Source organism: Leuresthes tenuis, unplaced genomic scaffold (assembly GCF_036924035.1).
Source record: "Leuresthes tenuis unplaced genomic scaffold, fLeuTen1.0.hap1 SCAF_20, whole genome shotgun sequence".
NCBI lineage: Eukaryota > Metazoa > Chordata > Actinopteri > Atheriniformes > Atherinopsidae > Leuresthes > Leuresthes tenuis.
In genome coordinates this window covers 13138991-13164076 of record NW_027325374.1, presented here as the reverse complement: position 1 = coordinate 13164076, position 25086 = coordinate 13138991, and the positions used below count along the sequence as shown (strand labels likewise).

The following is a 25086-nucleotide window of genomic DNA, read 5'->3' as shown; positions in this document are numbered from 1 at the left end:
ATCTCGGCAGAACAGACCCACCAAAGCTCTGCGCAGTCAAAGTGGAAATGTGTTGAGCGCCACTATGATCATTTTGTTCTTTTCTTTTCTTTTTTTTTTTTCAAAGAATGTTTGATTAGGATATAATACTTCCGAAACATCTTTTTTTTTTTGTTTGTTTCAGGAAAGACTGAGAAAAGTTTAGTTCAGCAATTATACTCTAAAGCTGGTGAATGAGTAACCGGGGGGGTGGAGCCAGACTTGACCTGTCTGAGGTGACACCTTTAAACAAACAAAAAAAAAAGAGTCTTAGCAATACTTAAAAACATTTGTGGCATATCTGTTTCCTATCATGAGCTGGGAGTTCTGCACTCTGTCAACTTTTCAGATTTTCTATTTTTACTGGCCGTGTCGGTGACAACATCCATCATTAAGGGTGCTCATCGCTGACTGGTTCAGGTTTTTTATATTCCTTCAAGGTTTTTTACTCTACTCTCTTGCTTAGCAAGAAAAGAAAAAAAAAATCCCATCAGTCACGTACCTAATTATCTAATCTTTAGTGGATTTGTTCCTCTGTTTTGGCTCTTAGATCAGCATACACTTGACACTAAAGCTTCTTTAGTGCACATTGTGCTAGAAGTGCTGTTGTCTGCCACCCTTCAAATCATAAAGACTGAGAAGATAACATGAGAATGTATGCTTGCACTAAAAAGTGTGTTTTGATTTAGCTGATACAAGCAGTTATAGCATTATCGACAATACAAGTAGTTCAAAGTAGTGAGTGGTATATTTCAAGAAATAGTCCAAATATCATGAGAAATAACCATGACTTTACATCTATCCACAATATGTATGTTCTGTTAGGAATAAGATGTGAGATTAATGGCAGGGGTCAGAAAGACTTTTTCAGGGGTAGAGCTGCTCACGTTGAGCCAAATGTGCCTTGGTTTCTATTTGCTGTTTGATGTTGTGGGTGAGTATTGTAGTCAAAGGCGTTCAGCAGTTTAAACAGTTGTCTTGACTCAGCTTTAACCTGAAGTGGGATCAGGGCTCCCTGGACAGTCCCTGCCCTCATCACTTGGGCATCAGTCTTATTTTTAGTTTTAACTCTGCCTTCTGTGGCCCACTTCTGTGTGCAAAGTATGGAAATGGCACCAGGATGTCCCTAATGTTACTGAGCACATCTTCAATCGTACCATGGTCAGTAATTCATTTACCAATTGCCCCAAGCTCATCTCTGAGCTCACACGTCATTGAAAACAGTTGGAAAACTGTGTCTTAAAAGTTCAGCTGTGTCATCAATGGACATGGGAAGGCATTGTGACAGATATCTAGTTTTTCAAAGAGCTGTGATATCTCATCTTTGTTACAGGAACCAAGTGAAAAGGTCTTTGACAACACTGGGACCCACCCCAGGCTTGTAGTGAAAATGCACTGGGGGACACCAAACAAGCTGTGTTCAGATGTGATGAGCATGTTTGGCTGTGTGATTACCGTAATTGAGGAGAAAGAGACAGAGAGTCGGATAGAGAGGAGGACCAAGATGTTGTGAAAATGAAAGAGTGGAAAACGAGAAGACGTGCTGTGAGATGAGGTGTTTCAATGTATTATGTGTTATCTAATAATCTATTCTAAGAAAACAAGTGTGAAAAATTCTGAATGCGGTAATTAGACAATTAGATCCCACCTTAAAATAATAGTTCAATCTTAGCAATTATTTTACAAAAAAAACCCACTAAATATCAAAAGTATCAAAGGACACGTGTTTTTTTCTAAATTGTGTTTTCTTCTGTTAGATGTTGTGGGTATGAATTATTTTGTACGCTTAAATAAGGCCGATCACTTGAGTTGGTGGCGGCGGCACCGTTCTCTTTAAACGGCGCAGAGTGGTGGTAGCTCCTTTGCAGGGTGCAAAAAGAAACAGACGAAGAAGAACCCGTCTTCTCGCGATGATACACTCAAAAATAACGCGGGACAGTGAGACGAACGAAAACGTTGAAATAGTCAACAGTAGGCGCTTAGCACAGGGTTTTGATTTAAATTAACGCTATAATTAAGCTCACTCTTTTTGGTTAATGTTTGTTTGTTGAACACGTGGCTATCGGAAACATTTGGCTGTCCACACAGTCTGACAGTTAACGTACGTTAGTGTTTGCTTGCAAACGTTTGTTAGCTTATTTCAGCTGTCCAGCTGGTTTGCCTTCGCTCGGTGTCTGAATGGATCCCACGGAGGACCTGTCTGCTCGGGTCCTGCTTAAACATATTCTCTCCACAGAACCACCCAGGACTCCCATCAATCGCATGTACTGTTTTTTTCTTTCATTCGAGCAGTTATTGATATTTCGAGCTATAGATGACAATATCGAAATCCATTTGACATTGCCATTAGCCATTTGCTGGTGTCTGAACCTAACTTAACTGACACTGAGGGTAGTTCAATGTAACGCCACGAAAAATGTTGATTGCCGATCATTACGCATGACTGTGTGCCTAGTATTAATCCAATTATAAACTGTCTTGACTTTAGTGACGCTCAGGGACCGAGTACCAGCGGACTTCGGCGCAGTAACAGACTGAGCAAGAAAGATGGTGATGCTCAAACCCCACAGAACATCTTACGGCGCAGCCTGAAACATAAGATTCGCGAGGTGAAGAAGAAGAGCAGGGTATTTGCTGACCGTTGTCTTGTTTTTTAACCTTACGAAACTTGACCTATTTTTCCTCCTTCCCAGACCATAACTAAAAAAGCATTGCCTGCCACTAAACGGAGGACTGCCTCAGTCGTCCTCAGAAGAATGAACACGCCTGCTACAGCCTCAGTGCTTTTTAATGATGGAGACACTCCCAGGCACTTACTCATGAACATCCTGCAGACAGGTATGTGCATTTATCTGCGCGTTTGTTTGTTGTTTCAGCTTGTTCTTGGAGCCATAACCTTTGTCATGTCTCTCAGAGCCCGTGAAATCCCCCGTGGTTCATGGGAAAGGGCCGTCTGAAGAGCCAGAACTGCCATCAGCTGAAAATACTGTTACCAGGACACGTTCGAGGTGAGGTTTTATTTTTAATTTTTTTGGTCACAGGTTGGTCCTGGTATTTAGGAAGTCCAAACAACAGTATTTTAAGTGATTTCTGTAATATTTGTTAAGAGGTACACACTTTTTCTTCAAATCTGCTTCTTTTTATTCGCTGTTTGTAGACAACAGGTTAACTTATGTGGTGTAAGATGGGTCTATATTTTCTATACTTTCAGTATTGAGTTGTCTGGGCTGGATCTGCCTGATATAACTTTTGGAAACGTTGCGAGCAGGCCAAAGGGGTTGAGCAGAAAGAGACCACACCGGAGCCTCAATGTAACAGCTTTTGAAAAACGCCTGAAACATGGTGAGGGTAAAGTTGCAACTGATTTGCTCAAATTGATAAAACTAATTACATTAACCCCTCTACATTTCTGTTAATGTAAAGTCATACAGTTACAGTTATAGCATAGGAACGTTCTGTGTGTTTTATGGAGTGTGCGTATGCTTGCAGATGCTGATGCGGACATTGAAAATTCGACTGGTGACCTATCATCGCTTTCTTTGTCAAGGTGAACTTCCTGATTAAAAAAAATCTGTAATGTCGCGTTTTATTTGATTGTTTTCATGAAAATGAATTGATCCGACACTGAAGCACTGATCTGATTCACAGGCCAGTGACAAGTGGATGAATGCACACTTAAAACATATTATATGTCCAATCTGATTTTCAGTTCCACCTCCTTGAGTCTAAAAACACCCTTTGCTGAGGTTCGGACTGAGAAAAGGGGCCTGCAGAGGAGAGTTTCTAATCGTCGAAAAATCTCAGAGGAAGAGTTTGGTGCCGCTGTGATTAAACGGCAGATGGGAGGTGATCTTCTTTGTTTTCTTACATATATATATATTTATTTATTTATTTTGTCAATTTTTATCTATTAGTCAACTGAATTGTAGAGAAAATAATGAATGATAAATGTAGTGATGGTCTCTTTTTAATCTCTGGTTGGGGAATTGTGGTCAATTCTAACCTATTACATGTCTTTAAATGCACATTTTGAATAGGCAGATTTAGCTGTTAGGTTTTTTGTTTTTTGCATTGGAGGAGCGAATGGTGCATTTAGTGTCACTGCTAATTATTATTTTCCTCCGTGTCACCCAGGTGTGAGCAGCTGTGCGCTGGTGGAGCGAGATCTCGGTGAGACTGCACACTCTGAGGGCTTCTCGTTGGGTCTAAGCAAACTCAGCGAGCCTGACATCACGGCTGATATTGTGAACTCCAGCACTACTCTCTTCGAGCACCCCGATGCCATGACCTCCAACTTTTCCATTGTTGCAACTCAGGACAAACCCACTGTCATGGCCTCTCAGCTTCAGAGAGAGATCCAAGACATGGAGCTGGAGGAAGAAGTGGAGCAGCACCAGCTGGGAACAGACAAGTCGGTGCACGTGTTTCCAAGTGAAGAAGCGACTGTGGCTGAATCTCAGAAAGACGAATGCATTTCAGAGGCTCAGTTGAGGGAAGATGCAGTTGAAGCTGGACTTCAGAGCGAAGATGCTGCTGTCATGTCAAAATCTGAGGAAGAGGAGGACGCAGCCGAATCTCAGACTGGTGACACAGATGTTGGAGTCATGTCTGAAGAAGTGGAGATTCAGACTGAAGAGGAAGGTGCGGCCAGTTCCAACCCTGAAGAGGATGTTGAGACTCGTCGTCTGTTTGGACAAGAGGAGGTAGCACTAGATTCTCAAACTGAGGAGGAAGGCGCTGCTGAATCTCAGAGTCAAGAGAGTGCTCCTGAATTCCAGTCTGAAGGCGATGAGGCAGGTTCTCAGTCTGAGGAAAAGGAGGATGCAGCCGAATCTCAGACTGGTGACACAGATGTTGGAGTCATGTCTGAAGAAGTGGAGATTCAGACTGAAGAGGAAGGTGCGGCCAGTTCCAACCCTGAAGAGGATGTTGAGACACGTTGTCTGTTTGGACAAGAGGAGGTAGCACTAGATTCTCAAACTGAGGAGGAGGAGGAAGGCGCTGCTGAATCTCAGAGTCAAGAGAGTGCTCCTGAATTCCAGTCTGAAGGCGCCGAGGCAGGTTCTCAGTCTGAGGAAGAGGAGGATGCAGCCGAATCTCAGACTGGTGACACAGATGTTGGAGTCATGTCTGAAGAAGTGGAGATTCAGACTGAAGAGGAGGAGGAAGGCGCTGCTGAGGCAGGTTCTCAGTCTGAGGAAGAGCATGTCTCACCAGACTCTCAAACTGAAGAAGAAGAGGAAGGTGCTGCCGCGGAGGGTGCTAAACATGTCGAGATATGTCAGTCTGAGGAAGAGGAGGTTGCTCTGAGCTCTCAAGCCGAGGAAGAAGAGGATGAGGAAGAAGTTGCAGCAAATTCCCAGTCTGAAGATGACGCTGAAGCAGGCTCCCAGTCTGAGGAAGAGGAGGTTGCTCTGAGCTCTCAAGCCGAGGAAGAAGAGGATGAGGAAGAAGTTGCAGCAAATTCCCAGTCTGAAGATGACGCTGAAGCAGGCTCCCAGTCTGAGGAAGAGGAGGTTGCTCTGAGCTCTCAAGCCGAGGAAGAAGAGGATGAGGAAGAAGTTGCAGCAAATTCCCAGTCTGAAGATGAGGCTGAAGCAGGCTCCCAGTCTGAGGAAGAGGAGGCTGTAGCAGAGTATCAGACTGAAAATGAGACTGGAAGAAGGGAGGAGGAAGAGGAGGTATTGGAACAGCTGGAACATGACTCAGAACACATCAGTCGAAGAGCTCATCGTTCTGAGGGTGCATTCATTCTTCCTGTCACAGAGGCAGGGGAGGGTTTGACCGAGGCCACCGCGACAGGTACACTCAAATATTTCTGTCAGTCACTGATTACAGCCCTGCCACGTATGTTATTATTATTATTCTTTTATGTCAGTTTAAAAAAACTTTATTTAAGATAGATTAAGATTTCTGTAATTATTTAATGTCTTTGCAGAAAAGATTTGAATAAACGAGACCTCTATTTTTAACAAAACACACTTAAACTGACTGATAGCAACGGCTCAGTCAGGTTTACTTCAGTTATACACAAATCATAGAAATCACAGCTTGTTTTAGCAAAGCAACAAACCAAAATTCAGACCTATTTTAGTGATATGAGAAGGAACAGACATCAGATCCTCAAATCTGAGAGGAAGAAACCGTAAATAGATTACATTGTGACCTGGGAAGGACTACTTATTATCTACTGGGACACTAAGAAGTTGAGTTGAGGGTTATATGGAGAAAAATGAAAACATCCGGAATTTACGGTGGTATTGAGATTTAGGGTTTCACAAGCTGTCCGTTTGACGGTGAATATAATTTGTGTTGTTTGCAGCGTGGTCTGATGCGAAGCCCACAGCCCACACTACTCTTGATTTAAACACCAGCCTGGAAATGAGAGGCCAGGAGAGCAGTCAGCCTCACACTGGGATGCCTGACTGGGCTGAACAGGAAGATTCCTCCTGCTCAGAGAATGACCCAGAGGCTGAAAAGGAGAACTCGTTTCATCTGGAGGTGACGCAGGACATTGAAGTCAGCAGGCAACGGAGTGATGCTTCACGCAAAGAAGCTCCTGCTCAGGATGCCGATGAAGAAGAATATGAGGATGAGGATGATGACGGCGAAGGCAAGTCTCTTTAAGCACCGTGTGCATTTTTTTGCTCTTTAATGAAATCATAAAAGCATGAAACTTGATTTTTATTTTTCATTATGGCTTTTTCAGAGTTCCCCTGCAAGACGCCAGCATTTGTCAAAGAGAAAAGGAACTTTTTTTACCCCAATCCTGCTGCGTCGCCCTCTGCTTTTGAAAACATTCCAGCCAGGCAAGCTGCATTTCTTGCTACACTGAAATACGTTTCCTTCTTGTAGAAACTTGTAGTTTATTTAAACGACGACGCCACTGATTTCAAGTGTCGGGTGTCATACAGAGTGTTTTTTTTTTTTAAATGTTTTTAATTTGCGTTTGCCTTATCGCCAGTAAAGTTTTTTTTTTATAGACTGTCTCTTAATGTCTGTTGTTCTTTCAGTGCTACACCTGAAGCACAACCTGCGGCCAAATCCAAGCAGGTGAGACTGAGAAAGACGGGGCCAGCAAGGAAGAACACAGTCCTTCCTAAGGCCTACCTTATGAGTGTCTTCAGGCACTTTGCCAAAACAAAGGTCTCTGCTGATGTTTACCCGGTTCTAAATGATATGTGAGTAACTCTTTCAACTGCATTTGAACAAATAAACGAGAAACTTGACTCCAAACTGAAAAGCAATGTCTTTCCTCTCTGTTTGGTTTGAATTTAGAACCTGTATTTGATCACCTGGAACATCTGTTTGCTCTGAAATCTGATACTGTATATAATACTATCAATGCTGAGATAATCAATGCGTCTCATCATCTCAATAGAATGGATAAATTCTTTGACCGGCTGGCTGAGGACTTGGAAACGTATGCCGTCCATGCAAAGAGAAAAACCATCGAGGTTGAAGACGCTAAACTTCTGTTGAAAAGGTGCGTTTACACGGTGTGCCCGACTGAATGTGTCACCAAATTTAAGACGGATGTTTTTGTTGTTTGATGAGCAGCTCCCCAAAAATCCTATCATATGCGTTTGTGGAAAACATTGTAAAGATGGGAGGGAAGTAGGTCACAAACTTCCTCCGTCAGAACAAAACCAAGCAGGAGTTTTATGGTAATAAATACAGTCCTATATTAGATCGCTGAATTGACGCAAAATGCTCAAATATTACAAAACTTATCTTCACATGGCTCTTTTTTTTTTTACTCACACAGCTCTCTCTTCATACTTGACTTTCATCTCCATCTTGCCATTTAGTGTAGGTTGAAGTGCTTGAGCTCGGCAAATCTGCATCAAGAATCACATTAACTGCAAGCTGAAGAACGATTAATAGCGACATTGACACGTTGGTACTCTGCTGGTGGTATGTTGGGGTTTTAGAGCTGCTTAAACCTAACTCACCTCTGAGCTGAAAAACAATGCAAAGCTAAATGTAGAAAGCAAAGTCTGATAATTCTCTGTAATGAGTCATTTGACCCTTCATTGGTTTAAAACCTGTATTAGCATTAATGAAACCTAGTGCCCACTATAAAGTTTTCAAACTACAAGTGCTGCAATCACATAATAATTCCCTTTGGCCGTCAGTCACGAAGCAGCACACAATGTCCTGTGGTGTTTAGAGAGAAATGCTAAAGCAGAAAAGATGAAAAAAGAAGAAGAAAAAAAAAAACTATTTTGAAATGTGTAGTCCGAAGCAAAGGACAGATGTCTATGAATTTCAATTTAGCTGCTTTCCTGACATTTGACTGGTGTGTGTCTGCATTTTACAGGCAGGGATACGTGAATGACAAGGTGCCAGTGGAGGTGCTAATTGAAAAATATCTTCGAATGGAGCAGCGAAAGCTCTTAATCCCCATTGCGACCAGCGGAAATGTTATTGTCCCTAACAGACGGAGGTGAATCTTTAAGAAATGATGGCATTACACTGCATTTGAGGCCATGTTGTTACTAATCGGAGCATACAGGAGTCTATACCTGTGTAAATATTGTCAACAAATTGATTACAAAGAATTCCTTTCTGTCTCTCATGTATAGCTTTTGTCTTTTTTTCTTAAATCTGAGTTATACTGTATAAAGGAAGGGTGTGTGTTTGTGCATATTAAAAGCATTCGACTGTGGCAATGTGTGCTTTGTTATCGGCTTTCGTTTTAATATGTATTCAGTATGAAACTAAATATCTAAAACCAAGAAAAGTTTGAATAAAGTCCTGTGTGTCATATGATTGTGTGATTAGTAATATTTCCTTTGTGAATGGCATCAGAACTCCTATCAATAAATGCATTTGAACACAGTCCCTCAACTGAGATTTCTGCTTGACATAATACAGGTTTTTATATTTTTAATCTATATAAACATATATAGAAACGTCATAGAAAAAATTCTTCAAATAGTATAATTTCAATAGTGTACATTTCTAGATGTATATCCCAAAACTAAATGGGTCTAAATGTATTGTTACGACTATATTAGACATTTTTTTTTGTCTGGTGTTTTGCCCGCATCCAGCAGATGGCGCAAATCCCTCACAGCTAAACCAGTCGATAAGCTCATACTGTGAGGACATGTGCATCTGTATTTGAGAAAAGCAGTTATGCTTTTGTTGTAAAAAAATGAAAAAGTACTCCTGGATACCTGTGAATGGTGAGCAACAGAAATATTGAAGATACATAGCGTAATACACTTCCAATAACAAACTGGCAAGGTCGGAACAAAAACAAAAGTCTCACCAGTGGATAGGCTAAGATTTATAGTAATGTATACATAGGCTTTGATATCGCTCCGAGACAGAAGGGGGCGCTGCTCGTAGAACAGGACTATCGGGAACTGCCAGTTGTAGAACTACTAGCTAACAACAACAGAAAATCCCGGACAACTAGCGTTATAGTTTAACCCAACATACAGGTGAGTCTGTCGGTAAACAAACCAGAAAGCCGTAATAGAAGAACTGACGACTTCAGATGACACAATGAAGGTGGTCGTGTTATATTTTTAATGGCACATTTTTTGGCAATTTCCCCGACCTTTTTGTTTGGCTTACGTTAGCCGCTACAGAAATGTGGCTAACCAGCCACCGAGCTCGATTAAGTTAGCATCCGTGCTATCGATAGATTATGTGGATTACACACAGGATTTATGTACTCATAACATTATCAGAGGCTTGTACCTCTAAATATATTTTCGTTTTATGAGCACAGTGTCATTTTTACAGGCATTTAAAGTGGAGTACCAATTCAAATAATATACAAGTGTCAGTCCTCTGTATTGTTAGCAGGTTAACTACCTGCTACTGTCACTGCCTACATTAACTACTAGCAGGGCTTCTGTCAGTTTCCAGCATCATGTCATTAAAAGACGAATTGTTCAACAGAAACACGCTGAAATGAAAGGTAATTATACATGTGATTATTAATATTTATCAGGAGCAAGATACTTTATAGCTTGGGCCTTCAAACTGTTTTATTATGACCATTTACCTAATGCACATTAGTGTATTTATTGTAGTAGGTTTATCCTTAGAAGTGCTCATATTATCATGGTATGTTTTTCTAAGTTGTGTTTTACCAAGCTGCTCAAAAACCGTCTGGTTTACAAGTTGTTGGTTATTATTTTTGGCTAAGATAGTGAGTCAAAGTTCTGTGTGGATCTTCATATTGTTGCGTGAGTCAACTCAACTGGGAATACACTGAAAACCACAGCAAAGATTTTGCTGTTTATTTCACTCCTTACCTAAAAAAACAAACAAAAACGTGTGTGTGTCTTCTAAAAAAGAATACAGATTATGAAAATCTGTCCAGCCAATATTTTCGTCAGAAATAATTTGGATTTTTTAAAGATTTTTACTGGTCTTCAGCCATGCTTTCTTTAACAATACTATATGATATTTATTTATCGGAGAAGTGGTGTTACTCGGAGTGCGACACTTGAACGTCTTGCAGTTGTTGCAGTTATTTCAGTTGTTGCCCATTTTTCCAAAGGGAAAAACTTGCCACGCAGCAGAGTTGAAATAGCCTTTTAATTAAAGATTTTCCTGAGCCCATCTTTTTGCCCACAACACATTGCACAGTTTAGCTGAGCTCACCTTTACAGTGATGACCCACATGAAAAATCCACTACCCTTTAGCTTGCGTTTGCCACTTTTGTATGGTTGGGAAAAGAGATGTAACTTGCAAGGTGTGAAATGCGTCTCATCCAACTTTCCCTCCATGGAAAAGTAGTTAAATCCTAAATAAATTTCAAATATTTGCCTGTTTAATCAGGGTTATGTTGTGTGGTTATCTGATCGACACTGTTTCCCCCTCTTTGTTTTTTTTATCAAACATCTGAATACAACTAAAACCGAGAAAATGAGGGAAATCAGAACATGTATATGAGCAAAACACGACACAAGAATAAAAACGTTGGATGGAGAGTAACAGTTGATTAGCTCGTGTTCTGTGTGCATGTGTTTGCATGTTGTTCGGTAAAGTTTCCGATGTGCAGGTTTACAGTCGGGAGAACAATATGATCATTTCTACTTCTGCTCTGTGTAGGTTGATAGTCAGAGAGGACTGAAGCTGTGGGTGGGTCCCGTACTAAGTTTAATAAAGCACGTACATACACTAGACATCTACTTAGTGTTCTGTGCCACTCATTCACTCTTCCTACGTGAAATATTTAGTTGGTCTTAAAAGTTTGCATCCTCTTAAAAGGTTCTCTGTGAGTTAGCTATACATGGCACTGAAATGTGTACAGTGTGAATTATGTTGCACATGTATTCATTTCTTACATTCGCACTGTTTTACAGTATTACAAATGGTAATAGTGTCAGCTCAGTTTTACTCAGATCCCTCCAAACCCTACTTATGAAGACTAAAATATTTGCAATTAATTTTTTCCCTGGGAGTTGTTGACCTTGGAGGTCAACACAGCATGTGTAACTATTGTTAATAGCATGAGCAAGGTGAGTGAGCATATTAGATATGCAGTGAGGTCTCTCCTCCATTTAACCTCCCATGCCTGGTGAAGTGAGCAGGGTTTTCTAGTTAGGAAGTACAGAAATGGGTAAAGCTTTTTTCTCCCATCAAATCCCCTTCACTGTAATTGTGGGTCTGCACAAAGTCAAGGGTGCGAGTGAGGCAAGCTGATCGCTGGAGCAAAATCAATAGCTCATACCTTACTGAGATTGAGTTTTTAGGAAAGGAGGAGCACCATGTCCAAGGGCAGAATATGAAATCGCTTCCACAGAGGCTGAACACGTGCTCTGCAATCGATCCCCAGCCCCTGTACCAATTATAATTTTAAGGTTTGTCTGTAGCTGACTGCAGTCCTCAAAGACCAGCGCTTTGGAAACAGACATTGTGTTCACTGACACTTTGACAAGGGTTGCAATTTTTCTCCATTCCTCTTGGAAATTGCTGTCTGAAATGCCTCTATACCTTCAGTCTTTAATTTAGAGCAGAGATTGAGCTCTTTTTTTTTGTGTTTGGGGTATTAAAATGTCAGGGAAAAGGCGGTCGGGCCATGGATGCAACTGTATGTATCATAACTCCACAGATATACTTTTTTTTAATTTCTTATTTCCGACGTGTTATATTTGTTGACCTTAGTATCCAAAATCTGTGTTAATCAAATCTTGTCTGTAAGATTTCTCTCCTCTTGCTCTCTGATAAGTTTTGTGATAAACTAACTGTTTATAAACTAGGCTGTTTGTTCTAGTAGTTTCTTCAAGGTTCTGTCTGGTTTGCCCTCATAGACTGTTGGCTGGAGATTAAAATTGTGATTACAGGGTTAATAGATTGTTTTCACGTCCTGCACCAGCTTCACCAGACTTGAAATGGATTTTTTTTGGCACCAGTTGTTTGGTAGACTTTGATTGCCTTTACAATTTAAAAAAATTACTTGTGTACAGTGGCCATACGTTAACACATTGCCTGGTGAAAGCTTGCATATGAATTCATCACGTAGCTTTTAACCTTTAGAAATTTGCTGGTGTCGCTTGCAACTGAATGAAACCCCGTCTTTAACGCCATCCAGTTAAAGAAGAAAAGGGACGATCGGCAGACATTAGATGTTGTGTGTACAGAATAGCAAAGTAGTGGATTTGGGGTATACATAATCAATATATAATTGAATTATAGGACGTTATATAGGAAGAATAGGCAAGTCAGATTTTGTCATCGTCCTGCAGGTTTCATTGTTACAGCTGATTTGTTTACTGTGCAGCCAAGCAAAGTAACCTTCTTAAAATATGGAAGCATGTATGACTGTGGCCACAATCTGAGTTCATGCTGGTGTGAGTTTTTCAAGCAACAGCTGCGCTCTGATGCCTGTTCGCTTGCTTCCTCCTCTTCTTGTTAAAATGAAAGAACCTAACACAAGATGATGGTTGGGCCAGTTTTTTTTCTCACAAATTCTAAGGTAATTTTCTAATTTGGTCTGTGAAAGTTTCTGTGAAATACAGATGACCTGGAATGGTCCTCCTTTTTTTTTTGTTTAAGGCTGTATGGACCTTTATCATGAAGTAATTGTCTGGTACGTGTGCTCTTAATGTTGCAAATCTGTTCATCTGCTGTTATGTCTGTCGCTCTGCTGTGGTGTGACCTTACAGGAATATGGATGCTAAGTTTTCCTGAGAATATTCTTGAAAGCTTGAATGATTAGATCTGAATGCAGTGTTTCACAGTAAGATCAAACATTCTTTTTCAAGCACTGAGGCTGGTTTCTGTTCAGGGGTTTCACAATTAACCAGCTACCTGAAACCTTTGCATTAAGGCTTTTTTTAAGAGGAACTTTGGAACTTTTACTGGAAGTTTCCATGATGTCATTTTTCTTCTTCTTTCAGCTCAGTTTATTCATGTAACACCATTCTCAACAAATGTCTTCTCGAGGCACTGAGAAGGGACAGTAAACAAGTTCAATTAAATGGATTCAGCAGATCAGTTGGATACAGCACTGATGGAGTCCTTTTAATGCAGAGTGAGCCCTAATCTCAGTCATCTGTCTACAGCTGTTCTGCTTTTCATTTTTCTTCTTCTTTCTCTTTATGATTTTCCTTTGTCTCCATCTAACCTCTTTTTGGTGGCAATTCATCTTGGAGCACACACACAGACCGTGCTCCATCTTTCATTTGTTTTTCCACTTGACTTCTCTATCTCTTCTTCTTTCATTTTCTTTCACGGTACTTTCTTCTCTTATCTTCATTTCTCTCCGTCTCATCAGTCGATACCGTTGAAGAAATCAAGAAAACTTGTTGGATCATTAGTCATCGGGTCTTTTCTCTTTTCTTTTTTTTTTTAATTAAAGTAAAAGTTGGAACAGGAACTGTGCTGCTGATGGGAACTGTTTGAAATGGATTCAGTAATTTAATTTGATTTGTTGATAACCGCAGTTATGTTTCCACGGAGGCTATCTCGGGTAAAACGTTTTCCTCCTCCACTGTCGCTCACTTTGATGTTGACTAATAGCATCCCCTTAGTTCATGAAGATATTTCTTCAATCCACCAAGGTGTTTAGCTGGGGAAAGATGTAGGGACTGTTACTGCATATAAGATATCAAATCAAAGAAGTGCTCCAGTTGTGTACAAATACCACACAGTAAAGGCTACATCCTTTTCCCCCTTGAAATGTAATTAATTTGTTTGAAGGATGTCAAGACAGCATTGATCTTCCTCCTTAGACCACTGGAAATATGTTCAAATGTTGTAAAACTTGCCTCAAATCCGTTTTTCTATCTTTTCAGGCTGAGTAATTCATGTGGCTTCACCGCAGATGTATCAGGTCCTTTATAAAGTTAATCTTCCAGCCGTCGCTCAGTTGCAGCCCAGATTGAATTTGTAGAAAGAAGACATAAAGACATTAAAGGCTCCATGTGTGAGAGGAATGAGGGGCAAGGCAGAGATGAGTTGAGAGTTCAAAGACTGGTGAGAGGAAAAGGTAAATCCTGATACTGAACAGGGGGAAATTGTCACAGATTCAATGTGAGACGGAAAAATAAAAGATTATGGTTACATCAAAGTGGCAGACTGTAATACAGAAGCTTCATATCAAGATAAGGAACTTCAATTGATATGGAATTGTGTCGAGATGGTAGATGGACATTTTTATTCATGCTGCAAATATGTGGTTATGGTATGTATTTGATGTTATTTGTACTGCAAACCAAATGTACTCTGGGTACATGTGTAGTTTTGTCATTTTCTTTGAATGTTGCATCATCATTTCTGCCAAGGATGAAATGTGGTTGTTGAAGTCTGTTTGTTCTTCTGCCAATGCAAGAAAGAGACTCGGATTTACCATTGTTGTGTTTTCTTTTCAAAGCAAGATTAGGCAAAAACCACCAAGTTGTATTCTGTGGAAATTGTGATTCCGAGGATTTCTTAAAAAGCTATGGACAGATTTTTTTTATGACAATTTTCCCACTGCTGGGGTATAACTCAGCTTGATGTTAGAACTGAAGAAACCTCTGACATCAATCTGGATCCAGAATCTTCTTCCTGGGATTTCTTTTTAAAAACCTTGACAAAGGTACACAATCTCAGTGTGCATCACCAGTCTCCATGTTTTTTTTTTCGGTGTAAAATCATGAGAATTTGGTTCCAGACCCCGTCATGGTCCTGGGAGGCTGCTCGTTGACTTATCGTTAATTTTTGAGACTTATTTGCAGTTGCGGGAGCCATTGATCCTAAAAACCAACGCAAGGCCCATCGATCAACTGCTGTCCCCCTTTTAGTCAGGGACAATTCATCTAACCCCACCACATGAATGAAATGATCGAGTGGATTAATGGAAGATCAAGTGTATGTGTGGTGCATCGCAGTAAGCTGAGCTTTGTTTGAATAATGTTTTAGTGAAGGTTTCTCTGTCTGTATGATAGAAGAGCGCGTTAAAGGCGGAAAAGGATTTTTTTTAAGAACTTTTTGGTTTTTTAATTATTTTCCTGTGTGCTTCAAGGGGGGCAAACTGCTTCCATCTGGCGTGTACTGATGCAGATGGACGGGAAGGCTGAACATTGACGAGTGGAAGCGACACATTCCTTCTCCTCCTCCTCACCCTCTTGCCCCCCAACACCTTCTGTCACGCTGGCAATGTCAAGAGTCCCGAGTCCCCCTCCCCCTGCGGAAATGTCCAGCGGGCCTGTGGCCGAGAGCTGGTGCTACACACAGGTAAAAGAAAAAGAAGGATTCCACGTGACCTTGTATTTAACTTTATGTGAATCCCGCCAGGCTTTGCTGAGGGTTATTTATCTCTTTTCCAGATCAAAGTGGTGAAGTTCTCCTACATGTGGACCATCAACAACTTCAGTTTCTGTCGTGAGGAGATGGGTGAGGTCATCAAGAGTTCCACCTTCTCTTCGGGGGCAAACGACAAACTAAAATGGTGGGTTCCCAATGGCTTTGCTTTGTTTTCACAGGAATTGGACTGTTGAAAACATTGAGAAAAGCTCCACCCTGTTTGATGCTCGTTTAGCTGTTTGGTTTGACTTTGTTTAAAATGGCTTACTGGACAAACAGTTTATGATGGCAAGTTGTACAAGTAAGCCATAATGGAACAGCACAGCATAATAGTCCGTTAAGGAGTGACTTAAACCATTAGGAGTTGATTAATATTTTATGACCTCCACTTAATTTTATTACAGATGTTGACTGTTTTTTTTAAAATTTACAATCAGGTGTTTGCGAGTGAATCCAAAAGGCCTGGATGAGGAAAGCAAAGACTACCTGTCCCTCTACCTGCTGCTGGTCAGCTGTCCAAAGGCAGAGGTGCGCGCAAAGTTCAAGTTTTCCATTCTCAACGCAAAGGGAGAGGAGACCAAAGCCATGGGTGAGCAGGAAATGTGAAAGGATACAGAATCAGTCTGAGGAGAGGTTTGTGCTTCTTCATCTTTGTGACTTGTGTGTTTGCTGTCCGTCTGCAGAAAGTCAGAGAGCGTATCGCTTCGTTCAGGGGAAAGACTGGGGCTTTAAAAAGTTCATCCGAAGAGATTTTCTCCTCGATGAGGCCAATGGTCTCCTCCCCGATGACAAACTCACGCTCTTCTGTGAGGTACAGCGCCGAGCCTTAACCTTTAAATTGCTCATTTTTGAATGTTTTGGCAGTTTAGGTTTATTACATTTCAGTGATTTTTTTTTTCTTTTTCTGCCCCTCAGGTGAGTGTGGTGCAGGACTCCGTCAACATATCTGGTCAGAACACAATGAACATGGTGAAGGTGCCCGACTGTCGACTAGCAGACGAGCTCGGAGGCCTGTGGGAGAACTCCCGCTTCACAGACTGCTCCTTGTGTGTGGCTGGCCAAGAGTTTCAGGCCCACAAAGCCATCCTGGCAGGTACAGACATGATTAGGATTCACCCCCATCTTACATGAATATATAGAAGTTAGTATTTTTCCCTTCACGAACACGTTTCCTTTCCTCCCCAGCGCGCTCCCCTGTATTCAGCGCCATGTTCGAGCACGAGATGGAGGAGAGCAAAAAGGTGAGACCAAGGTCCCAATCCCACCCCCACCTTTTTTTTTCCTCCAGAAATAAATTTGTTTTGCTCCTTGATAGTTGAAAAACACAGCCCCCCCACACACTTTGTTGAAGGGTTAAAGCGAGTGAAGGATTGTGTGTTGTTAAATGGCTGCAACAGAAAGATGTTGGGTGAAACTGAATGATAGTGCAGCCGAAATGCAATTGTCCTGCTACACTTGGGGGGGGGGGTCAGGATTCATCCCTCACTGACAAAGCTCCACAAGCAGAGAATTGCTTCTGTTTTTTTTTCCCCATTCTGGCACGTGTAAGAAATGAGAGTAGTCGCTCAGATGTCTGTGAGAGAGAGAGAGGGGGAGATTTTTCATTTTGTCGCTTCATTAAATCTTATGAGAAACTTCTTCTGGATGTTGGTTTATAATTACCAGACTCCAGTTAAACTGAGACCGGGCCAAACGTTTTTATTTAAGCTGTTGGTTTCCTGTAAGGTTGCATCCATTAGAGTTTTATGGTTTAAACCTTCTGTGTCGTTTACTTTTGAACAATTCTCATTTGAAATAAAAAATACAGCAGAAGTGAAGCGGTTTCACACGAATAGAATGAAGAAAGTTCAGAAGATGTAAATAAAATGTTTCTGCCTGCCTGAATTAAATGAACTGACAGCAGCAGACACAGTGAAACGTTCTTTCCCCAGGTAATACGATACTGAAATATTTTAGCCGAGCAAAGACTCTAAAGATGAAGGACGCTGTGTCATGGCGAAGCACCTCATCCAACCTTCGTTTCTTTTTTTGATCTGCCAGAACCGTGTGGAGATCAACGACGTGGAGCCTGAAGTTTTCAAAGAGATGATGTGCTTCATTTACACAGACAAGGCTCCCAACCTGGACAAGATGGCTGACGACCTGCTTGCAGCCGCTGATAAGGTGATTCAACAGCACGGTCATACCTCTGCTTTGTGGAGGTGTTGGGCAGGTGCTGTACAGCAGATAAAAAGATGGACGTTCGAAGGGTTTTCAATGACACATACTTAAGCACTCCGCCACAGTTATTGGCCCGTGTACAACTGCGTCCTTATCAGTCGAGCTGTGTGGGGGATGGAGAAATGCTTGTGTGCCTCATAAGAACGAGTAGTTCCTGTTGGTAAATCAGAATACAAAGTATTTCTGTTTTAATAAACTTTGTACAGGGAGTCACATAATAGGAAGACTGAGGTTTCATGGCACAAAACCTCCTAAACCTCGTCCCATCAGTTAATCTGGATTTCATGACTGATTTCCCACTTATCTCACTTCCCCTCGACACCAAATAGAAAACTGAATCTGAGTAACTTTAAGTTAGAAGCCCAGCCTAATGGTTGATTTATATTTTTTCACTTGAAAACTTCAGTAATATTAAAAAAAAAATAATGGAAATCGTCTCTTTTTTTTTCAGTACGCTCTGGAGAGACTGAAGGTCATGTGCGAGGATGCCCTGTGTACCAGTCTGTCTGTGGAGAATGCCGCAGAGATCCTCATCCTTGCCGATCTGCACAGTGCCGACCAGCTCAAAACACAGGCAGTCGACTTCATCAACTAGTAAGTTCGCACACAGAAAGGAGCTCTTTGTCACGTATAATTGGGTTTCCAGCACCTTTTTGCAGACTCGCAGGTCCCCCATGTTCACTGTACATTTTGTCTCAGTTGTTATGTCAGTTTGTTTCATCTCTTTCTTTTGCATCCCGGCATCATTACCGACGGTACCAGGACTCGGCCGCTCCCTCAGGCCTCATCTTTTGGTGGCTCTGTCACAGTTAATCATTTAATTTCACATGTGTCCCCGTGGAGTGGTGTGTCCGATATCATTAAACCCTGTCAAGTCTTTCTGAGGGATCGGGGCATTCTGACTTCTCACTTGGTCTGTTGTCGCCTCCCCTGGTGCCTCAGATGGATGTGTGATAATTACTCTGAACACGTGTCTGTGCAGATTGTCTGCCCACATATATTTTTGTGATGTGGGTGATATGTCCAAAAAAATCCATTTTTGGTTTTCTTTCCTTCATGTTCGCTCTTATGAGCACATCATAACTAATTTCAGCTCAGAAGTAGTTTAAGCTGCTATGTGTCTTTCCTCTGTGGCTGTGGCCAGAAGTTTACAAACGATCATGAATATGGGCTTAACCAACTTTATCCGACGCACCATAAATGGACATTAATATTGTGTAGTCGGGCCGATAAAGTGACCACGAAAATAATAATTTCTTTTGTTTCTCCTCACATTTTGTCCTCCAGCCACGCTGCAGAGGTGATGGAGACAGCCGGATGGAAGTCCATGGTTGTGTCTCATCCGCACCTGGTGGCCGAAGCGTACCGCTCCCTGGCTTCTGCTCAGTGCCCTTTTCTCGGACCCCCACGCAAGCGCCTCAAACAGTCCTAACAGCCTCACAGCAAGGCATTTACACGCAGTCATGGTCACATACACATGCGCACACAAACCCCCCCCCCCCCACACACACATCTATTCCCTGCTCCTAAACACACAGGGACAACTTTTCCCGTAGCTGTTACCTTCTACACTACCTGGAGCCTCCCCTGAAGCTCCGCCTCTGCCCCATCCAGAACCTGCTGTATTTAGTCTCTTCTAAAGATGGAGGGAAGAAGAGGGAGGAAGAGGAGGAGATGGAAGCGAGGGATACGTGGGCTTGTGAAGTGGATGTTTGTTGTTTACAAAAAAAAAACAAAAAAAAACACACCCACCCTCCCCTTTCTCCCTGGCTCTGGCTTAGTGAGGTCTGACATTGTGCTCTTTTCTGTGTATCCTTGGACATCCTGCTAGTTCCTACTTTGGAGTCCGTTTGGGAGGAAGAACTGGACACGCTAACCCAGTAAGAGCCAAGTGTCTGGAAATCTGGGTCTTTGAAGTACTGTGGCAGATCAAGTTTTAAAGTGTCCATTTCATCACAAAGCTTCACGGTGTTTGGATTAAATCTATCACAATGGCACCCAAACCTTAGGACACATGGGCCGGTGTGTGAGAAGATGAAGTGGACCTCTAGTTAAAAACTAGAAGCCCCCCCCCACTCCCAAAAAAGACAACCAAGGGCTAGTCAAAGAAGCAGAAATGGGACAAAATCATTAACATGAATTTCCTAGAGACTGTTGGGAAAACATTGCACTAAAGTCACAGGTCAACCCCTTGCCAACCCTTACCAGCAGTAATGTAGAAAATACTGTAGGCAAGCACACAATGAAGCAAGCTTCATGGACTAAAGACCCAGCTGGACCACCACCAACAAGTACCCTTTAAGATGATTTATCAGCAAGTGACAAAAACAACACACATACTCCTATATAGAACTCTCCCAGCTTCATCTGCATCCATTCTTATTTTCTAAATGGCTGGGAAGAAGCAGCTTAAAGAGGATACAGAAAATAGCAACGCACAACTGGATGTCATTCTTGGGGGGAAAAAATTGTATGTGTTGTGTGTGGATCTGTGTTTTTAGACCTCGAGAGGAAAAACGTATCCATGGTGACAGCAAACAAACCCACCAGGGCACGACAAAGGGAGGCAAAAATGTCAAGCAATGGTTACAAATAACATTAGGGTTCAATCAGGCATGTTGATGTTCTGTTGTCAAAGAGTTTCTTTTTTTTCCATCAGAACTGTTCTATTTTTTTCATAGTATTTGTACAGACACTCGTGTTTTTGAAGCTGTCAAACAAAAGCATTTTCAGTGGCGGAAACTGAAATAAGTGGAGAGTTTTTCTGTTTTTGTTTTTTTTTCTTTGCAGGCATGAAGACTGAAGGGAAATGACAATGAAATGAACACGTTTTAATGTTCAGAATAGAGAAAATGTGAAAAAAAAAAAAAGGAAAACACAAACCACACAAACATGCATTTGAAGTTATCATTTCAACCTGGTGGATAAATGGTAATTGATAGAAGGAACCTTTATTGTTTCTTTCCTGTAGATATTTCTGATTTTGAGAAGTGACACTTAGTTGTTGCCATTTTTTTGTTCCCAGAAAAATAAACCACAACTATTTTGTATTGAATGCAGTTGGATCTTTGTCTGAGTATTTTTATACGAATCAATGAACTGTCCGTTCCGTCACACAGAGCCCCCCTCCCCCCCCTCCCCCCCCCCCCCCCCCCTGCAGGACTGTGAGTGCATTAATCCTGAAGATTATAGTCCCCTTCATTCAAATTGATTGGATTATCTGGGGATCCTTCCAATTGTGTAACTTTTCCAGATCTTTCTCAAAGAGCTAGAAATGTTTTTCAGAGCGACTAACGAGCTGAAGGCGAGTGGTTTTAAATGACCTTTTCACGCTACTTAGCACTACATTGCAGAGCAAAATCTCCTTTTTACCCCACAGAATGACAGCTGTGAGTTTAACAGGCGGATGTTTTACCGGCAGACTTTACGAACCACTCGTCAAATCTGATTGTCTGCACTTTTAACTGAAAGCTGTCCTATGCAGCACTTTACAGTTTTGTCACTCTTTCACGCATTAAAGTCGGTGCAGAAAGGGTGCTCACCCGGCTTCAGGGGCCACTTGGGGTTCGGTGTTTTGCCCGAGGACACGTCGACAAGTTGTGGGACCACTGGAGCTGCTCCTGCGGTTACATTTTAGAAACTAACCCATGAAAAAATAGATTGATTGAAACAAAGCTCCACCAGCTACAGTAGTTGGAGGATTCTTTAGAGTTAATTAGTCCTCTAACAATGGACTTTGCTGAGTAACTAATTACTCGTACAATAAGGTAACTTAGGTACTAACTCAGTTACCTTTTGGGAGAAGTAATTTGTAACGGTAAGTAATTACTTTTTTAAAGTAAGATGACCAACACTGACCGTGATTTGTTTTGTCCTCGTCCCAAACTGCAGCTGGTGTAGAGAGTGAAGAAGGAGCGAATATGCTGAAAATGTGAAATAACACTGAGCGAGTTTAAGGCATGTTGATCTTCAGTGTTACAGGTGGTTGGAAGTGTGCAGGAATTTGTTGGGGCAGACCGCTTCTTTGTTCAATAAAATGTGGAAGTGTTGCAACTTTCTCATTTGCCCTGCAGCCATTAAACTTAGCAGACAGGTTCTGCAGAAGGTGAACGTAAGAAGGCAAAAGTCCATATCTTTCAGACTGTGGGGTTCATCCTACCAGCTCCCTTGAACAAAGGTTGGAGGTAATTGTCTGCTAAATTACTCCAAGTGTGTGTGTGTGTGTGTGTGAGGGGATATTCGCTGCTTCTCTCAGCTTGTCTGTTCATTGTCTTCCAGTCTATTGTCAAAATCGTGTCAATTATGTGGTCCTTGGAGAAGCTTGAAGGATATTAGAAAACAAAGGAGAATAAATCATTTCAGTCTGGCAGTGATGGAGTAAGTGAGTGGGGGAGTGTGTGCTTGTGTGTTCTCTCTTTGTTCCCCCTTATTTTTTTCTTATTTATTTATTTTTTTTTTACATTTTCCAGCTTTACACATAGAGGTTCCCATGCGTTTAGCGCCATCAGATCCAATTCATCACATAGAGAACTCTCATTTTAAGACCCGCTTATGAGACAGATCTGTTAAATTGTCAGTGGGCCCGGGGGGTTTAATTATTTGTGTGGTCACCGTGTGCTGCCTCAGACCAGCAGTTGCCCAAGGAGCACTCAGAAATCAGCAAAGCATCACTTGCTGGACTTTATTGTAAGGGTTTGTACTCGTTTATAGAGTAGAATACATTGCAGAGGGTCGGGGAATACACGGGATTTGATCAGCAGTGCCCTGATTATCTATACTTTGACTTTAGTGTTACTAACAAGACATTAATGATATACTGTATTAGCCCATTTTGGACTTATAATCGTCAAGTTTCAGTAAAAGAAATTCAGGGTGGAATTTTTGTACAGGAGTAACTGGAGTAATTGTGATTAGAATAAATTTGCAACTACTGCAAACATTCAGGTGGTGGCCATTGACTACCTCAGGAATATGGTTAAGAAAAAAAGCTAAAAATATGAAGGCTGCAATGGGTACTTCTTGCAGCTCTGTAAAATTTCTTAAGATCAGACGGGTAACTAGTTGGCAGATCAGTGATAATTATAGGCACATGATTTTAAGCTACATTCCTACATACACTACGATGAATAGAATGAAACATTTGCTCTACAAACATTTACTTAACACTGTTAGGTAAAACATTTTCATGAAAATCATCCCTCAGTCTGGCTTGAAGCCGTTCAAGCTGGATTCCTCTTTGTGGATCTCCCTCGGGTGTAATGAGCTGTGTTTAACCTGTAGGCAGGTAGTCCGAACTCTGGGAGCTGTATTCGGGACAGATTTTCTGAACCAGCCTGTAGTCTGTGCTGTAGAAAGACACGTAGACACAGATGACCTGGAACGGCTTGGAGCACATCCAGGTGACGTGGCTCTGGGTTTGCTCTTGATTACATGTCTTCGATGGATCATAGTTGCACAGCATCACCTTTTTGCTGCGCTCAGTTTTCTCGTAGTCCACCCTGCAGTTGAACGTCTTTGAGTTCTTGGGATTGACCACACTTTGGCGCTCCAAGTCGAACTCAACCTCTTTCATCGGGGGGACAAGACTGACAGACACATTGCCCACTCCTGTGGAGTTGTGCCGGAAGTAGACTCCAAGAGAACCATTACCATGATCCACAATCTTTCCCATTATTAGCAAATTCAGTTTAACTGTCTTGATGTTTGAATAAAAGTCCCCCCAGCTGAACGTCCTGGACAGTTTAGATATTCCACCAACTTTCATGGTGGGCTGAAGCTTTATCTTTACGGATGGGTTGGAGTGTGACTTGGAGTTGCCGCCGAGAATTTCCCAAAGTCCCTGCTTTGATGGGGGGATGGAGAGGGGAACGGGTAGATTGGAGCCTGGAACAAAACTCCTGGTCTGAAGCACCCTGGTCTTGACTGAGGATGCTTCTTGATCTCTGTTGAGTTCAGCCTCGTGTGCACCAAGAACCAACTACACAAGAACAAAAAATAAAACATGGGAGGAATTGAACAGTGAGTCTTTGAAGATGTTCTAAAGAACTGAGAGGCAGAGCATTTCTACTTCAAGCTGAATCCTTGATTAAAAACTTTTGACGGATACCAAAAATTCAAAATAGACAAAAGAATGCTCTAGTATTTACTGTAAAGTACTTAGGTGAAAAGAGAAATGGCTTGATTGAAATTAAAAAAAGCATTAACATTTGATCAATTTCCGTAAAAACAAGACATTTGACACCACTGAGATATCAGCTGTTTTTTTAATTATGTAAATGTTCAAAGAATGTATAGTATTTTGACTTATAAAACTGAAAAATAGTAGTCTCATAGGTTTGTAAGGTGGACAAAGTAGCCTAGTAATGTAAAATTTAGCTGAGAATAACTACAAAAGAGGTAAAGTGCCATAACATAAGTGAATCAGTCTATCACATTTTGATTTGAGTGCATTTAGTGACTTACTTACCAGACAAAAGGCTCCTCTCAGAAAAATCCCAACAAAACAGTGATGGGAAAACACCTCCATGGTGCGTACATTCCAACAGTCAACCACTCTCAATTGAGTTTCATTTAGGCCAAGTGAACTTTTGGGGATCCATGTTAAATAGCCAAATAAAGAAAAGTTTGGGTCTGACGGCCCAAGAGGAAACCTTCTGTGGGTTGCTGCTTCCACTCACAGCACTCACACTGAGGGGCTCTCTCAGATCTGGAGGTTTTCAGCACACAGTTTTGATCTGACTTCATTCTCTCTATTTCTCGCTACCTCTCTCACACGCACTACCCTCATAACACATACCCTCCCTCGAAGTATTAACAGAATCATACAGTATCTGTTTTAGGCGTTTTACCCTTTAGTCCTCCTCATTGTCTTACTCCCGCTGAAAACTTTCAGCATGATCTTCTCAATCAACACTTGATTGCAATGATAATTTATGAACCTTAAAGGTGTTTAAGAAGAAAACCAAACCATGATGGTATAATACTGCCATCTTGTGGCCAGATTTTAAAACTGCAGGCTAATCTCAGATAAATTAAAGGTTATTGTCTGTCTGTAACATGAGGTCCTGCATGTACACCGCCATGGA

The 25086-nt window shown here is 41.5% G+C and overlaps 3 protein-coding genes and 1 long non-coding RNA gene across 4 annotated transcripts; 3 read left to right on the top strand and 1 right to left on the bottom strand.

Moving 5' to 3' along the window:
• The first annotated feature begins 1953 nt into the window (after window positions 1-1953).
• On the top strand, window positions 1954-6873 carry LOC140278862 (uncharacterized). Its single transcript, XM_072373958.1, has 11 exons — window positions 1954-2282; window positions 2507-2627; window positions 2712-2856; window positions 2933-3026; window positions 3230-3366; window positions 3508-3565; window positions 3728-3864; window positions 4153-5079; window positions 5203-5820; window positions 6341-6631; window positions 6728-6873. The coding sequence occupies exons 1-11, from the start codon at window positions 2197-2199 to the stop codon at window positions 6871-6873; spliced, it is 2760 nt and encodes a 919-aa protein (XP_072230059.1). The 5' UTR covers window positions 1954-2196.
• Window positions 6874-7034: 161 nt separating this feature from the next.
• On the top strand, window positions 7035-8793 carry LOC140278688 (uncharacterized). The gene is made up of 3 exons (XR_011909212.1): window positions 7035-7199; window positions 7400-7504; window positions 8342-8793. It is a non-coding gene; the product is annotated as an uncharacterized lncRNA (long non-coding RNA).
• Window positions 8794-9386: 593 nt separating this feature from the next.
• Window positions 9387-20894, top strand: LOC140279014 (speckle-type POZ protein). The gene is made up of 10 exons (XM_072374188.1): window positions 9387-9473; window positions 15501-15712; window positions 15805-15926; window positions 16219-16370; window positions 16465-16592; window positions 16697-16874; window positions 16967-17022; window positions 17822-17944; window positions 18453-18595; window positions 19289-20894. Exons 2-10 carry the CDS (start codon window positions 15635-15637, stop codon window positions 19431-19433), a joined length of 1125 nt encoding a protein of 374 aa, XP_072230289.1. The 5' UTR covers window positions 9387-9473; window positions 15501-15634; the 3' UTR covers window positions 19434-20894.
• Window positions 20895-23270: 2376 nt separating this feature from the next.
• Window positions 23271-24527, bottom strand: LOC140278026 (neurexophilin-1-like). The gene is made up of 2 exons (XM_072372915.1): window positions 24468-24527; window positions 23271-23978 (listed from the first exon to the last, which is right to left on the bottom strand). Exons 1-2 carry the CDS (start codon window positions 24525-24527, stop codon window positions 23271-23273), a joined length of 768 nt encoding a protein of 255 aa, XP_072229016.1.
• Window positions 24528-25086: the final 559 nt, after the last annotated feature.

Coding starts and splice junctions, on each gene's coding strand:
- LOC140279014 (XM_072374188.1), top strand. CDS start 15,635: ATGTCAAGAGTCCCGAGTCCCCCTCCCCCTGCGGAAATGTCCAGCGGG. Junction 15,927..16,218: donor GCAAACGACAAACTAAAATG/GTGGGTTCCCAA, acceptor ATTTACAATCAG/GTGTTTGCGAGTGAATCCAA. Junction 16,371..16,464: donor AGAGGAGACCAAAGCCATGG/GTGAGCAGGAAA, acceptor GTCCGTCTGCAG/AAAGTCAGAGAGCGTATCGC.
- LOC140278862 (XM_072373958.1), top strand. CDS start 2,197: ATGGATCCCACGGAGGACCTGTCTGCTCGGGTCCTGCTTAAACATATT. Junction 2,628..2,711: donor TGAAACATAAGATTCGCGAG/GTGAAGAAGAAG, acceptor CCTCCTTCCCAG/ACCATAACTAAAAAAGCATT. Junction 5,821..6,340: donor GACCGAGGCCACCGCGACAG/GTACACTCAAAT, acceptor TGTTGTTTGCAG/CGTGGTCTGATGCGAAGCCC.
- LOC140278026 (XM_072372915.1), bottom strand. CDS start 24,527: ATGGAGGTGTTTTCCCATCACTGTTTTGTTGGGATTTTTCTGAGAGGA. Junction 23,979..24,467: donor TGAGAGGAGCCTTTTGTCTG/GTAAGTAAGTCA, acceptor GTTCTTGTGTAG/TTGGTTCTTGGTGCACACGA.